This window comes from Pungitius pungitius, chromosome 10 (assembly GCF_949316345.1).
Source record: "Pungitius pungitius chromosome 10, fPunPun2.1, whole genome shotgun sequence".
Taxonomy (NCBI): domain Eukaryota; kingdom Metazoa; phylum Chordata; class Actinopteri; order Perciformes; family Gasterosteidae; genus Pungitius; species Pungitius pungitius.
Window position 1 is genome coordinate 1,904,620 of NC_084909.1, and position 15,112 is coordinate 1,919,731.

At 54.4% G+C, this 15,112-nt stretch overlaps 2 protein-coding genes across 5 annotated transcripts in view; one reads left to right on the forward strand and one right to left on the reverse strand.

Annotated features, from left to right (window-relative positions):
* The window catches only part of idh1 (isocitrate dehydrogenase (NADP(+)) 1), an 80,851-nt gene that overhangs the window by 14,398 nt on the left and 51,341 nt on the right, over nucleotides 1–15,112 (reverse strand). The window lies entirely within an intron of this gene.
* On the forward strand, nucleotides 718–14,885 carry akap11 (A kinase (PRKA) anchor protein 11). 4 transcript variants are annotated; one of them, XM_062564900.1, is made up of 12 exons: nucleotides 718–823; nucleotides 3,880–3,993; nucleotides 4,173–4,283; nucleotides 4,365–4,418; nucleotides 4,567–4,698; nucleotides 5,537–5,804; nucleotides 6,026–10,436; nucleotides 10,581–10,721; nucleotides 11,940–12,026; nucleotides 13,134–13,180; nucleotides 13,527–13,726; nucleotides 14,008–14,885. In XM_062564900.1, the coding sequence occupies exons 2-12, from the start codon at nucleotides 3,931–3,933 to the stop codon at nucleotides 14,188–14,190; spliced, it is 5,697 nt and encodes a 1,898-aa protein (XP_062420884.1). In that variant the 5' UTR covers nucleotides 718–823; nucleotides 3,880–3,930; the 3' UTR covers nucleotides 14,191–14,885. The 4 variants fall into 4 exon arrangements, with proteins under 4 accessions (XP_062420884.1, XP_062420883.1, XP_062420885.1 ...); XM_062564899.1 differs by lacking the exon at nucleotides 718–823 and adding an exon at nucleotides 847–1,261; XM_062564901.1 differs by lacking the exon at nucleotides 718–823 and adding an exon at nucleotides 847–1,261 and having other exon boundaries at nucleotides 11,943–12,026.

Sequence of the window (15,112 nt, forward strand, 5' to 3'; positions counted from 1 at the left end):
GGGGCCATCGGTGACATTTGAATTCATTTTGGATCGCTCACATCCTGGAGCATTTCCCTTCTACTCCATGCTTTTAGTTGCTAATTTTACTTCTTTGGAAATATGTTTTATTGTCTGATCCCTTTCACTCCTGTTTCACCAATTATCAAAAAATCCTCAACATTGTTCCCTCTTGACGCAGAAACCCAATTGTGAGGCATGTAGTTTAACCCATTTAACGGTCAACCTATAAAAATGATTTCCTTTTCAACAATTCAAAGGGCAATAAGTTCACTTTAATTTACTTATACAAATTTTAGATACAAGTTGAAGTTTTCTTATACATAATGACCAGTCGCATAACTGATGTAGGCTGCAGGTTGGTATGTAAATAACTAAATCTCTAATAAAAGTGAAGAGCTTAGCATATGGAATGCCATTGACAAACCTGTGCATATGACACCATATTTATATGTCTGGTGAATGCTTGTTGCAAGGAGCAAAGGGTGATCTTGCAGATAAAAGAAAATATTATATATTTAAATTGAAAGAGCTTGGATGCATTCAATTATACATCATTTTATTTGACGTTACACTACAGTAATGTATTCCAAATAAAACATCCCAACGTTTTAAAAATTAAATGTAAACTTAAGAACCATTCAAAACGCCCCGCGGTTCGATGTTTCTGTGTTCGACAGTGACGGAGTGCGACAGACATCTTTTTATCGGAGTGCGATTGGTGATGCCTCATCACTCTTGTTTACATGGGAAAAGCGCTGTTCATCAGGAAATGGGGAATCCGAACCAATTATGAGAACCTGTGAAATCGAATCGTAAGGAGGTAAAGTCTGTATATCATTTAGAACTTGTCCGATTTTAATACAGGTTTTTTTTTACCGAGAGAAATGCTGAAATCTAGGTTAAGCCAAGAAAATCATCTCGCCGTTTTCCGTTAAATTACATTTACATCGCATCCATTTCACTGCGCGCAAACGACCATGGGTCAGTCACCTTTCACTGTACAACTGCAATAATCAAATCGGTTTTGGGAAAAACCACGGTGGTCGAATTGCTGCACCCACGTCCGTTACGTTGCCGGTCCGAGAGAAGAGTTCACAACGGACGAATCGTTTGCGGACCGCGCGTCGGAGCGCGGCGGCTATACCGTCAACCCGCTGCGGGAGTCCCGACACCGAGCGGCGAGGCCACCACGACTTCCCTACGGCGCACAGCTGTGCCCGGAGCGGACCGATAGGACCACGGGTTGCTGCCGGTTCAGGTATTTGGATCCAACCGCCAACGTTACCGTTAGCTCGGTGGCTAGGCGCGAGCTAGCGCCGTTGAGGCGACAGCGCGGACCGAGGCGCGAGCGGCCTGGTTCCGCCGCTAGCTGCGGGTGATTGACAGCTTGTCAGCTAAGCAGCCGGGTTCGATTGGGCTGCGGGTGACTCTTCGTTGTCTCTGTGGTTTTATTTCAATCGTTTTTTGTTTCGTTTTTCCTCTCCCTCCGCGATGCGTTGAGAAGTGATTTATTATTGTCTCGCTGTCCAGCGACGTGTGTGTGTGTTGTGTTGTGTTGTGTTGCGTTAGCGCGGAGCCCGAGTGGTCCTGAATCAACACCAGCATCCGCACGGTGTGGCCTGCTGCGGGGGAGGGGGACCGGGACCGGGACCGGGACCAGCCCGACGAGCCGTAACATCCTCCTCGGGTTCATTTCACGGGTGTTAAGGGGGTCTGCGACGCAGATGGGCGGGCCTGTCACGTGTTACGCCGGAGGTTACGCTTGTTGTGTAGCAGGTCGTCAACGTCAACAAATCGTGTTGTGTTACGTCACGTTGCTGCCATCACACAGCGGTCAGTTAGAACATGATGCACATTAAATGGTGGGTGCGCAGCAAGGGGCCAGAGAGACCAGCACAGAGGGGGGGGGGGGACACTGCAAGGGAAGGACACACACACACACACATCAAGTAGACCCTGCCTTGTGACGTTCAATTGGCTCTGGATAGTCGAGATACCCATGACTACATGTAGCTTTTGCATCTGTGACCTCATAATGCTGACATTTCTTAAATCCAAGGACATCGCATCAAAATAGTGTCTTAGCAGTTTTTCTAGCATCGTCTGGAGAAGTAATAATAAGTAATTATAAACGCAATCGATCAAAGCTTGATGAAGTTAGAGCTCTGACATCACTGTGTCTCCGAGCAAGACGTCTAATGCGACGTGTAGAAACGTTTGCTGGTGTGAACATGACCGGTAAATCCTGTTTCTCCGTCTCGGGTTTTGCGATCCCCGTATTGCGGGTCCACTTAATCAGTAACACCTGCTGTGCTCCTCCTACAAATGACAGACCGACACGTAGGTCGCAATGACTCATCGTTCAGAATCCTTTCCAGATGACTTGACCTCTGCGGTGGAGCGTCTCCAGCACCACATCGCTGGGTCTGGTCAACCAAAACGAGTGACCGGTTGACGAATCAGAAACAATACGTTTTACATTAGGATGTGGACTCACTCTCTCGCTCTCTCTCCCCCTCCCTCCCCCTCCCTCCCTCTCTCCTTCCAGGCTGTGCTTGTCCCTCCGCAGTTCTGTTTATCCGTCTTTTCCGGCCACCCACACTTGTGCTCCATAGTTGGCCCACATCAGCCCCGCAAAGCAAACAGGATTTTGAGACTACACAGTTTCTTGTTTTGCCGTCGCCCTTCTAAGATGATCACAAACAGCGGTTTTGAATCAGGGGTTTGCTCAGCTTCAATGCAGCTTCCCTTAAACAATCCAAATTAGCTTCGTGAGCCCTTGAGGATTTGTTTAAGCCGAGACCTAATTGCAGTTTTTCCATAATATGACTAGTACCGAATATTTTTTGCATTATGCAAACACAACTGTTGCACAAGTTGGCAATTGAGGCCAATTGCTTTGATTCTCAAACAGCGTACCACTAAATACTGTGATAAGTGTTCACCCCACATGAACCGTCCCAGGCTTTAAAAAAAAAAAAAAAAGCAAAGCAAAGCAGATTAGTACTTCATGTTGATCATCCCTGTCCCAGATAGCCACAGACATAACAGCCTCCATTGTGCCTGCTTGTCTTGTGAGCGACATCGGCATGTACGGCATAGTTGCGGTTAGGCAGCGGCAGCTGGCCGTGTTGTTTCTGCACGGCCTAGCGACGCGTCCATGGGAAAGCCAGGAGGTCCCGGATCAGCAGAGGAAGCCAGTGGCATGCGTGCTACGCCTCTGGTTCTCAGGACGCAGGATGGGCTGATCGATGTTGTCTAGACTCCTCTAGCTGCTTTGGGCCGTACCTCAAAGGGGAGGCTTGGATTTCTTGGGAAACTTTTGCTTCTTGTACACTGTAAATATTTTGCCTCCCTCACCCTGCTGCTTAGCGAGTGTGTTTTTCACGGCGCGCACGCCCCTGTTCCCTCGCCTCTCCGTTTGATGCGGGCCGGGGATGTTTAAAGAATATCAAAGAAGCGAGGCCTTCTATAGCTTATCTTCACCAGCAGGACAAGTCCAGGCCCACTCTGAAGCGCTTTAGTCTGGTTATTTTTACACGGGGGTTCGAAGACAACGCGGTTTACAAGACGAGCTGTATAATTCCTCCAAAAATGTTGACCAACCACAAGGGCAACTATATTGCCTCCTCGTGTTTGTCCACAGGCTTTGTCCCATTGATCCCGCTGTTGGTTCAATGAATCAGTGAATGGCGCCGACGCCGTGGCTCTTTGTTGCAATGTGAACCCGGCGACTCGGTCACATGATGCCTCCTGTAGACACAGCGGGAATCCCTCTTTGTGCACTGAGCTCGTCGCCGCCTCGCCATGTGACCCGTCGCCGGGCCGCGCTGCCGAGGACTCGTTGATTGATGCATTTCTCCTTTCTCCTTTCAGGTGGGCCGCCCCCCCCCCCGTCAGCCAGCCACGTGCAGCTCCTCCGTTGCCATGGATGCCTGCGCACGTATTCGGGGAGTCCCCATAAGGTCCAGGGCGTCGGTCCGGAGAGAGGTTCGTTCCATTCTGATTCGTTACAGCTGCCGTGACAATCGGGTCGTTTATTCATTCATTCGCACCTTGTATGACGAAGCAGGTCCGGCGGGCAAATTGTTCTCAGCCATCCTTCGCACACATGTGTACACACGTTACTTCTGTCGGGTAAACCATGCACTCGGGCTGTGTGTTTGCAGACTGTGCGTGACGGCGGGCCGCAGTGGGTGAAGAGCATCTTTAGGAACAAGAAGGAGCTCTGCAGCGTTGGCGTCGAGCTGCCAATCAGAGACGCCACGAGGCTGATCGAGGTTTGTCTCCCCCCCCCCCTCCCCAAACGGCAGAGAAAACGGAGACGTAATCAATGCTGACCATCACCTGTGCTCTTTCAGATTAATTTTGTGTGTCTGCCTGGCCAATGTGAAGGAGATGATGTCACCCAGCAGGTAGGTTTTTCATAACTACAGTCTTATTGACACAATTCTAATGTGGCACCGATGGTCCGAGGTGATGCTAATGTTTGCAATGTCAAGCCCATTTGACCGACAGAAGAAGGTGATTTTGTGTCTTCTTCTTCTTGTTCTTCTTCCCCAGGCTCTGTTTGCTATGCCAGGAGGGCTGTGTGAGCTTCTGAGGTCCCTCCACGTTCACAGCCTCAAAAACGACGAGGTCGTGCTGCTCAAAGACTCCCGCAGGCTGGCTGAGCACAAGGACGCCGGGCCTCAGGTAGGGGACCGATCTTTCATACGGAAGGAATGTGCTCGGCCAGCGTGTTGAGTAAAGCGGAAGTGAGCATGGAAGTTGCATGGAGAGAGCAAAGAGGAAGTACGAACGAGCTGCTGTACTCTTCTTTACTTAAACAAAGAGGGAAAACTTTCATGGACTTTGTTCCTGTTTGAATCATTTCTGTTGAAAAATGTAAAGTTAGGGTCACTCAACAAGTGCTGATAGTGTCATAAGTGTGAATCCAACCCTTCTTGTCTTAATATCAATTTAATGTATAATTGGTAGAACTTTCCTGGGATGGTCACTTTTGTTGTCTCCCTAAAGTTCTCGCATTTGCCAACTAAACGGTTTCCCCACATTCATGGCCGCGTCCGTCCCGCCATGTAACCCGACACACCGCGTCGCTCTCAGGCTTTTGAAGAAGTGCACTTGGGATGTTTTTCCAGCCCACTCCTGCAGGCTAGTCCTTCCTAGTCCTGTGTGCAGTGTGTGGTGTGCGGTGCAGTGTACACACACACACACACACACGCCCTGCTCTGTGGCTTTGTCTTCCGTTTCAGACAGTGAGACCTCCCACCTCTCTGCAGGACGGAGAGGGCTTGCACTAAGTCACATGCAAACAGACATATTCCCATCTGAACGCAGTTTAATTTGCTACGCTCTTTCACAACATCATCATCATCATCATGATCAGCTGCTGCTGCTGATTTTAGGAAGTCGTTTACAAGATCGCTTACAAAAAAAAAGCTGTCATTACCTTCTAAATCAGGTGATGTAATGTTCCATATTTCACTCTCCCTTTTTCTCTTCTCTTTATCTCTTCCTGTGCTGCCTTTAGTGTTGGTTGAAGGCGGTGTGTGTGCTGAGGCACAATCCCAACACCAGCGTCCATCCCCAAGCCACCGTGGCGTCCTTGGTGGGCTTGCTCGGCGGCTACATGGCCGGCGTGCGCTACGCTCTGGAGCTGCAGGCTCTGCAGCGCGGCGGCGGCGCCGGGCCCGGTCACCCGGAGGAAGACGACACCAACCAGTCGGTCTCATCCATCGAGGACGACTTTGTCACAGCCCTGGAGCATCTGGAGGAGGACGACACAGGAGACAATCCCTGTAGGTCAAACACTTAATGTTTACTAGCCTTATTATACCGCCCTAATTTCCAATGAAAGTAGCTTTAAAAAATGTCTGATTAGGGTTTGTTTTTTTTCTAGTTGGGATGCACTTTTCTATCGTTTTATCTTATTTAAGAAATGCTCAGTGGGTGTGAGTGTTTTAGTCATCTTTATTCGTGGCTGACATATTTCTCTCTTTTGCATGGTCCATCTTCACAGCTGCAGCTTCCTATCCCCATTTTAAGAAGCGCGACGTGGCTTCACAGACCGTCCCGGCCCACAAGAGAAAAAAGGAATTCTCCGGCGCCCGCGTCATCGTCAGCTCGTCTTCGAAGAAGAATCATTCGGGAAAACTTCATCCTGGTCCCGAAGTGTCCGTCACGGTGCAGAAGTCATCGTGCGTGGAGTCTCAATGGACTTACTGCAGTCCCGGGGGCCGTCGCCCCTCCCCTCTGACGAATGCCAGCGATTCGGAAGACTCCGACTGCTCCAGCCCCAGTCCCATCATCTTCCTCGACGAGGTGGGCTACCAGAAGAGCCTGCTGGCCAAGCTGGACATCCCCCAGGTTCCAGGGGGGCCCAGCGATCGGGTTGAGGACTCTGACTCGGAAGTCAGTGAATTCTTCGACAGCTTCGACCAGTTCGACGACCCCGAGGAGCTCAGCTCGGACCACGGCGCCCTGGCTCTGCCTCTGGACGCCACCAGCCCCCCGGCGGCCCAGAAGCAGGCCGGCCGCTCGGCGTCCAAATACGTCTCGCGGGGCTGCTCCACCAAAGGGATGAATCCGCACCGCTTCGACCGGCCCACCCTCCCGGCCAACGTGAAAAAGCCGACGCCTCTGAAGCCGGGCTCCCCGTACTCCCTTCGCTCCGAGGTGCCCGACTCCCCTCGCCCGGTTCAGACGCCCTCCGAGGAGAACGGCGGCCCGCTCTTCAGCCCCGTCAGCTCCTCGGCCTTCAGCCCCCTGGTGGACTCCAGCAGCCCGCTGGAGTGCTTCTGGAGGGCGGACGAGGATGGACGGGACGGCTCCGAGCTGCGTAAACCCCAGGAGCTCTGCTCTCTGTACAAGACCTACTCGGACTTCGCCAGCAGTCTCTCCAAAGAAATTCTGGGGTCTGTGTGTGGCTACCAGGCCGCCGTTGACATCAGTGACAACAAGAATCTCAGCTGCGTCTGCCACAAGGAGTTCCAGAACGCATCGGGCTACCTGATGAAGCTCTCCGAAATACAGGAGACGGTGACGGTGGCCGCGCTGCAGAAGAAGTCCCAGTCCCTGAAGGACGGCATCCAGAGGTTCGCCACTGACCTGGTGGAGATGAGCCTGGGCAGCGCTTTGCGAGACCTCCAAAAAGGCGTTTCCTCCTGCACCACCACCTTGTGTCACCTGGCTGCCCGGCTCACCTCCTCCGTGTTCCAGATGGCCTTCCACGAGATTGGCATGCGCCACGCCTACGTGTTAAAAGAGCGAGCGATCAACGGATTGGCCGGCTTCCTGGTGGGAGAAGCCGTGTCTGGGGCGCTGAAGGACTTCCTGACGGTGAAGAAGCAGATTTTCCACGACACCGTGACGTGTTTTGCTGCCGATCTGGCAGAAGAGCTGGTGTTTGAAGGCATCATGGAGGTGTGTCAGTTCTCCCACCCCTCAACCCCTCTGACGCCGAGCGATTGGTCCTTTGGCCAGAGGCAAGGGGAGGAGGAGGAGGAGGAGGATGAAGAAGAAGAAGAAGAAGAGGTTGTTTCCTCGTATGCTTCAGACTTGTCTGAGTCTGTTATCCAAGAGGCCTTCATAGAGCTGTCTCAGGCTGATGTTTCCTTCACCAGCCAGGCGGCTATTAGCGTCTCCTTGGACAACATCTGTTATGTCAGTGCAGAGAACGGTGGCGCCCAGACCTGCAGTACCTTCGCCCACCAGCAGGTGTTAAGTTCCAGCTCGGCTGCAGCGGTTCCCGGGCCCTCGGGGGAGGAGGCTACCCGCACGGTGAAGAAAGCCCTGTTCACCGTGTCGGGCATGGCCAGCTGCATTCCTGTGCCCCAAGCAGGCGAAGCCCTCTCCCACCTGCAGGACTCTGAGGAGACCGGTTCGTCCAGCTCGTCGGATGTCCAACCGGTCGGCCCCAAGAGGGGAACCGCGTCTTCCTCCGACAGCAACACATCGACCCAAACGAACCTTTCCAGTCACGGGACGCAGACCCCAACGCCTGGAGAAGAACCCTCCCAAGGAAAGTCCCCATTCCAAAACTTCTCTGGCAACATGGTGGATTTGATAGTAACTGAGGCTTGTGAGCTAATGACGGCATCTAAGATGAAGAAGAGCTTTGGTGACTGCGCTGATTTCTTTACAAAGAGCATCAATAGCAGAAGGGACTCTTCTTCCAAGCCAGAGGCGTTTAATTATGAGGCTCCGGACTCCCCGTCGGAGCAGGGAGCCGGCTTCAGATATGACTGTAGGGATTCTGGCTACGTTAGGATGGGTGGACCCGTCGACCCGGCAACAGATCACGGCATCCCTCACGTTTCCTTTCAAGCCGGCTCTCAAAGCCAGAGGAGAGCCGTGACGATGCACACTCTGGACGTGCCGGGGGCCGAGGCGGTCGGACCCCGGAGGGTGCCCGTTGACGACTCGGCTCCGGGCTCCGGGCAGAAATCCGGCGGCACGCCCGGCACCCCCCCTTCCACTCCCCAGCAGCCCAGCGAGGTGTCCAAGGAGAGACAGATAAAGCGCTTCTCCAAGAAGCTGAAAAGCAAGCTGGCTAATGAATTTTCTCCCGCTACCCCCCCGCCTACTCCTCACGATCAGCCCGAGCCTGGCCCGGGACCAAAGGACCTGACCCCCGAGGAAGACAAGGCGGAGTTCATGCTCAAACTGATGAGGTCTCTCAGCGAGGAGGCAGACGGCAATGAGGACGAAGAGGAGGAAGAGTTGGCAGAAGAGGGCCGCGTTGGTGCCACCGACAGATGTTCAGAGTTGGGGGGCGGCCGGCGCGAAGCCAACCAGGTGTCCGCTCGCGGAATGTCCAACAAGGAAGCCCTCCACTATGCTGAGCGGTTGGCCTGCCACATTGTCTCCATGGCAACAGAGATGGACACCCTAGGAGTGGCAGAAGAGGAGGAGGACGGGGAGGGGGAGGAGGAGGAGGAGGGAGGGGAGAGCAAGGGCGGCGAGCAGAGGAGGGACAGCGTGGCCCAGTTCTCAGAGCAGACCCTGAACACCTTGTGGGTGTACGCCGGGGAGGTGGCGGGGGGGGTCATCAACGACGTGAAGAGGATGGTGAGCTCCGCACAGCAGTGTCCGTACCACAGAAGGCGAAGCTTTGACCAAGCTTGTTCTGAGTGTTTGCACCACCACCACCAACAACAACAGCACCACCAGTCTCCGCCCAGCACAGACCAGAGCAGAGACTCCCGGGGGGCACGGCTGGCCGAGCAGTGGTCTCACGAGCTCGTAGCCTCCGTCTTCCGGTCTCCCGCCTCCACCTCGAGCACCGCGTCCAGCTCCAGCTCTGGCCTCTCCTCCGAGTATCCCAGCTGCGAGAGTGTGACCGACGAATATGCCGGCTACCTCATCAGGGTGCTGAAGAAAGAGGGCGGCAGCAGGGAGTTGGTCCTGGACCACTACGCCAGCCGGCTGGCTTACCGCTCCATAAAACTGGGCTTGGCTCACGCCGGTCGCAGGATCAAGCAGAGGTCCTCCGGCGCCCGCCTCCACTCGTCCAAGTCGCTGCCCGATGAATGGAAGGCCTCTGGCGGTGAGGCGTCTCCAGCCAAGGACGGCGCCGAGTCGGCGGTTTCTCCGCAGGCCAAAGATGCTCGGTGTGTCTGCAAGGACTCCGAAGAGCAAAGTCGGCGGGAGTACATGGACCTGGTCAGCTTCGCCGAGTCCTTGGCCTACAACATCACCTGTGACGTGACGCGCAAGCTGCACCTCTCCTCGGCGCGGCTGCCCAAGTCTCTCACCGACTCCTGCCTGTACAAGAGGTCCAAGCTGGAAGACATGGCCGAGGGTCTCGTCAGGAACTCCTTCTCTTGCCCCCTGTTGCCTAAGGAGGGGAGGGGCCGGCATTACCACAGCACAGGGAGCCTGTACGACGGGGGCCACAGGAGCCGGGTGATGCAGGTCATCGAGCATTATGCCAGGAAAATAGTTGATGACACTCTGAAGATGAGCCTGGCGTCGGCGGGACTGTTGTCCCGGGAGCGGCACAGGACCCGAGGCCCGGACGGGCACGCTCACACCCAGAGGGCGTCCGAGGGGCCGTCACTGGGCCACGCGATGGCGGCGAGGACGTGCCGTTGTTGTCAGGTCCAGGAGTGCCCGTACTGCGCCAAGCACAGCAGGCGGCCCCCCCAGCGCGTCGCGCAGAGGGGCAAAAGGGCCCCGGAGTGCCAGGCGAGGGCCGAGCGTCTGCCCGGCCCGGAGATTCCCAAGATCCACATTGACCGGGACCGCCGGGCGGTGTTCGCCGAGGGGATGGTCTCCATGGCGATGGACACGGCGAAGCGCGAGCTGAGCAACACCAGCCTCAACGCCGACAGCGGCATCGGCCACGACGGGACCAGCTACGCCGAGAGCCTGACAGCCGAGATCATGACGTCGGCCCTGACCAACGTCTGCCAGAGCGCCAGCATCAGGTGACCACGCCACGCGAGTCGTATTGTAGCGTACAGGCCTTTTCGATGATAACACAAAAGAGTATGGTACTTTAAAGCCACCAGATATACTTCTTACATGCCATTTAAATACACCTTTCTGTACCTGTCTGTGCCTTTTTGTAGCTTCCCAGGGAGGGAAGCCCCCGAGTCCTCCGTGTCCCAGCAGCTGAGCGTAGGGGACGACAGTCTGGGCAGCTGGTCCAACCTGAGCTTCGAGGATGAGCACCCGGACGACAACAGCAGCTTCCTCCACCTCAGCGACAGGTATGCAGCCGCCTCACACATCGCACACCGAGGAGCACAGTGCTGTTAGCCATGTATCTAACCACGAAGTGTGCATCTGGTAAATGAGTAATACGTCTTCTACTACTAAATAATGTGATCTCATCCTGATGCATACGATAAGATAATTAATGGCATGTGACTTTGGAACCCTATTGTGTGGAAAAGCCCAGTTGAATTCCCACAGGAAAGTGCTGACGCAGCAGCATCTATTCCCGTGCAGTTGTAGGCGAGGGATTTAAAGAATGAGGTCATCGTTCGTCTCCCCGGAGCAGCGGTACGGAAACACTGCTTTCCAAGCTCGGCACAGGGCACAGAGGAGCTGATTGCTAACCTCATTTAGCAGAAATTCAATTATCAGTTGTTCCCCGAATGTTTGCGAAACGCTCCACGGGGATCGGCACAAGTAGTAGTTGTGACATAATGGGCCTTTTATGTTGTCGGGTGTCACTCTTTGGATGTATTTATGCAGGAAAACAGGATGCGAGTGGGACTGAGTGAGCGACACATCGCACACACAAGTCTCCAGCCTCTGGGAGGCGAGCTGTTGACATTTCTGGTGAAAGGCTGACGTCTCTATGGAAGCAAAACTGACAACATTGTAGATTCTTTCCCACGATCCCGAAAAGAACGCAATTGTTTTTTCGGGGCCAAGTTACTGCATGGTTATGTTTTCTAAAGGTGTGTCTTCTGAGTGCTTCAGGCAGTGTTTCTGCAGGAACAAAGTCCGCCGTGTGCAGTCCATTAAGCCCGCCTTCAAAGCGGCCACCACACCCGTATCCACGCAACGGAAGGAAAAAAAAACACGTCAAATGTCTCATCGAAGGAAAAAAAAATTAAAAAAAACTCTTGGCATGTGTCATTCGCTGAAACCACAGAGAGAAAGACGTAATGCATTTAACAGAAGCTATTTATAGGCATCACAAAGCGATCGAGTGCTGCACGCCATGCGGCCTGCACGTTCCAGCCAGCCGGCTAATCATTGACTAACTACAGATAGCGTGTGGCGTTGTTGTTGTTGTTGTGGTGCTGGTGCCAGCTGGTTCCCACGGGATCAACCCGTGTTGTGCGAGGGCGAGAACGCAGTGATCTCGCGTGCAGAGTGAACGTCACGCGCGATCCCTGGGGAGAGCGTGGCGGCGGGCGGCGGGGGGGGGGGGCGGAGTCACAGCGGTGCGTTACCCGTCTTTCTCTCTCCAGCAGCAATGGGAACAGCAGCAGCTGGAGCAGCCTGGGCCTGGAGGGGGAGGCGTGTGAGGAGCGCATGTCCTTCTCTCCCTCTGACAGGTTGGTCGCCAGCCTTTTTTTATTTTTTTGTATTTTTAAAGAAAAGGCCTGAGCCCATAAGACTGGGGGGGGGGGTCACCCAGAATGGGACAAAGAAAAATAAGTCGATTCATTATATTTACTATGAAGCCGAATACAAGCCATCGCCTCGGTAACCCAATCGCAGCGCCATGGCGTTTTGGTCCGTCCTTTGTCTCATCCTCGGAACCACCAGCGACTTGCATGACCACAAACAGTCGTTTTGACGCGGCGCGCGCTTGTTGGCAGTAACGTCTGCATGCAGCGTTGCTTTCATCTTCGTCATTTTGTTTTCTTCAAAGGGGGATCATTTGTAGGGCATTTGGCATATTTAGGGGGGGGGGGGGGGGGGGGGCTTGTCCTCTTTACATTAATACTGCAGTCCAGACTCCTGTGATTTCTGCTTCCATTCCGTCAACATCCCAAGAGAGTGTGACGAATGAAACTCCCTCGATCCTCCCTCCCAATGATCCCCTTTGAGAAGTGAGCATTTCGTACATTCAGCACCGAGGATCGCTTCAGAACCGGGCCATTAGGTGGCAGCTTTCCCACACATTCAGAGCTGGTTTAATTTGACTTTCTTATTCAAACAATTTCACATTTACTATTAGTAAGCCAGTTGCAACAAATGGATGAGAGGTGAAGCTACGACGTCCTTTAATGGACGGCTGTGTGGCTTCTAGCGTCCCTTAGTTTTAGTTCCTCTCTTCTGCTTTTTGACCCTATTCATAAAACCAGTGTCCTCTCTGGAGAGGGGGGGGGGGGATTTCCTTCCAATCATATTGAGCGGTAAAGTAAACGTCTTAGTAGAGAGGTGGCTGTTGACGGCAAACATTTGCACCTTTCTTTGGAAAAAGCCCCACCACCCCCCCCCCCCACCGATCAAAGTGTCCTTAGGCGTCCGAAAAGTAACTCGCTGGAATGTAGAAATGAAATAAGTGATTGTGGTTGCTATGACTACAGTGCACGTTGCGCCGTCGGCTCACGCGTCTCCCTGCATGCGGCCTTGTGCCCCCCCCCCCCCCCCCCCTCCCTCCCAGGTCCCTTGTTCTCTTCTCACTAACCTGTGTGACATTTCCCACCCAACAGCGACCACACGGAGGAGAAGGAGACCGAGGCCAAAGAGGAGTCCAGCGGTAAGGGCTCTTTATCGGTTTGTTCCCCCCCCCCACCCCCCCTTAACTTGAGGTCTTGCTCTTTCCACTCTTTGAGACTCTTTAATAGTCGGGGTTAATTCCAGCCGGCTGTGCGTCTGTCTGAGTGTGTTGGAGCCGGGGATTTTACCGCCCCCGTATTCAGACACACTAATGCTCATTCAACAACTCCACTCCCTCCACAGTCTGTGTGTGTCTGTGAAGCCCGGAGGGGGGGGGGGGGGGAGGGCTACATGACCGCTACATACATCACTTCTAGTATCCGTCTGAATCTCATGAAATTGCATTTTGTTCATCGTGACTCGGCCACGTGTTCCCTCTGCTGCAGGGACGCTCTGCGTGGACAGGACTCAGGCGGCGCCCCCCAGGGCCGCGCTGCTCGTGGTGAACTCTGACGTCAGGGAGTTGGGGCGCGGCCCCCAGCACGTGACCCTCGACCCCCAGCTCAGGAGCATGCTGCAGTGGATGGCGGCCTCCATGGCCGACATCCCCTTGATCCAGCTGGGTCCCGACAGAGAGCTCCAGCAGGTGATTGGCCCATTGCCCCCCCTCCCCCCCTCTGTTATCGACCAGTTATACAATACATCACAGGCCCCTAATTCCCAACATGTATTTCTTATCTCTTATTCTTAATGGGCGGCATAGATAACATTGATTAGCCTTTCCTACACAAGGCGGCTTCGCTACTATTTCATATCTCCTCTTTAGAGCTCCCCCCCCCGCACAGTGTGCGATACTCATAAATCTACCCCGCGGCGCGTCTTTTTTGATCATCAAAGTGACCGTGTGATCACCGCGTGCCCTTTCAGCTGCCAGCGGTGATCCAGAGGCTCCGGGAGAGGAGGTGCAGGGTGGGGGAGCTGCTGCACACGCTGCTGCGCTACTGCGAGGAGGCCCAGGCGCACGGCCCGCCCAGGGACGAGGGGGCGCCGCAGGCGGGCAGGGAGCCGCACCGCGTGCCCCTCTTCCAGTGGCTCCTGGAGCACGCCTAGGTCCTTGTCTCCTTCCCCCCCCCCCCCCCCCCCCCCCGGCGCTGCAAACTCCACGGCCGCCAGAGGGCGCCGCAGAAGTCTACCGGCCCCGTTGTTGCTGTGGTGGCGCGGCGTGTGTTGTGCGTTGCATGCAGTGGCCTCCGGTACCTCCGTCGTGTGATGCTTTTCTACCCCCCCCCCCCCCCCCACCCCTGGTTTCGTTGTTTCAGATTTAGTATTTATCGGGCCGCGTAGATCTTGTGTGGACTCATGAGCTGTCTCCCCCCCCCTCACCCGCCATCACGTCTGAACCGAAGCCCTCACACCGTGCTGCCATTGGGCTCGAGCTACACACACAAGTGTGTGAGAGACACACACACACACACTACACCCTTGTATTATCAGAGGGAAGCCGAGAGACACCCACAGTCGTGCATAGTATTCCATTATAGTATTTATCAATCACTGTGGCGTTGTGTCTCTCCGATGAACCCATATCGGCAGTAAGCCGCTGCGCTGATGACCAGACGGCGGCGGAATGACAATTGGCTCTCGGCGAAGTCGCCCCTCGCCATTATCGGTATTGCCGTCGTATCGAATGTGTCGCCGAGCCTCAATCTCCTCGGTTGTCAAACTCGGTAAGAAACACTCTTGAGTGGAAGGTGTTTGCTGTGACGGTTTGTATCAGAGAGACTTTTTAATGCTGCTCAAAGAAAGTCATCATTATCGTGATGTTGCCAAACGTAGCCCCCCCACCCCCACCCCCCCCCCCCCCCTCACCCTGTCACCCGTTGTCCAGCAGCAGGAAAAGACCCAGTGACGCAGGCGGTGGACCTTTTTGGAGAAATTAAAGACGCTCTTCTGGTTTCCACAAACTAACAGCGTGCGCGCAGCTCGGAATGAGGAAGTCGCACACGGCACCTCTGACACACTCCCACGCACA

Bases quoted from the DNA above. Each gene is read 5' to 3' on its own strand.
- akap11 (XM_062564900.1), top strand. From the start codon at position 3,931: ATGGATGCCTGCGCACGTATTCGGGGAGTCCCCATAAGGTCCAGGGCG. The intron at 4,284-4,364 runs GTTTGTCTCCCC...GTGCTCTTTCAG, and splicing joins ACGCCACGAGGCTGATCGAG to ATTAATTTTGTGTGTCTGCC. The intron at 10,722-11,939 runs GTATGCAGCCGC...TTCTCTCTCCAG, and splicing joins TTCCTCCACCTCAGCGACAG to CAGCAATGGGAACAGCAGCA.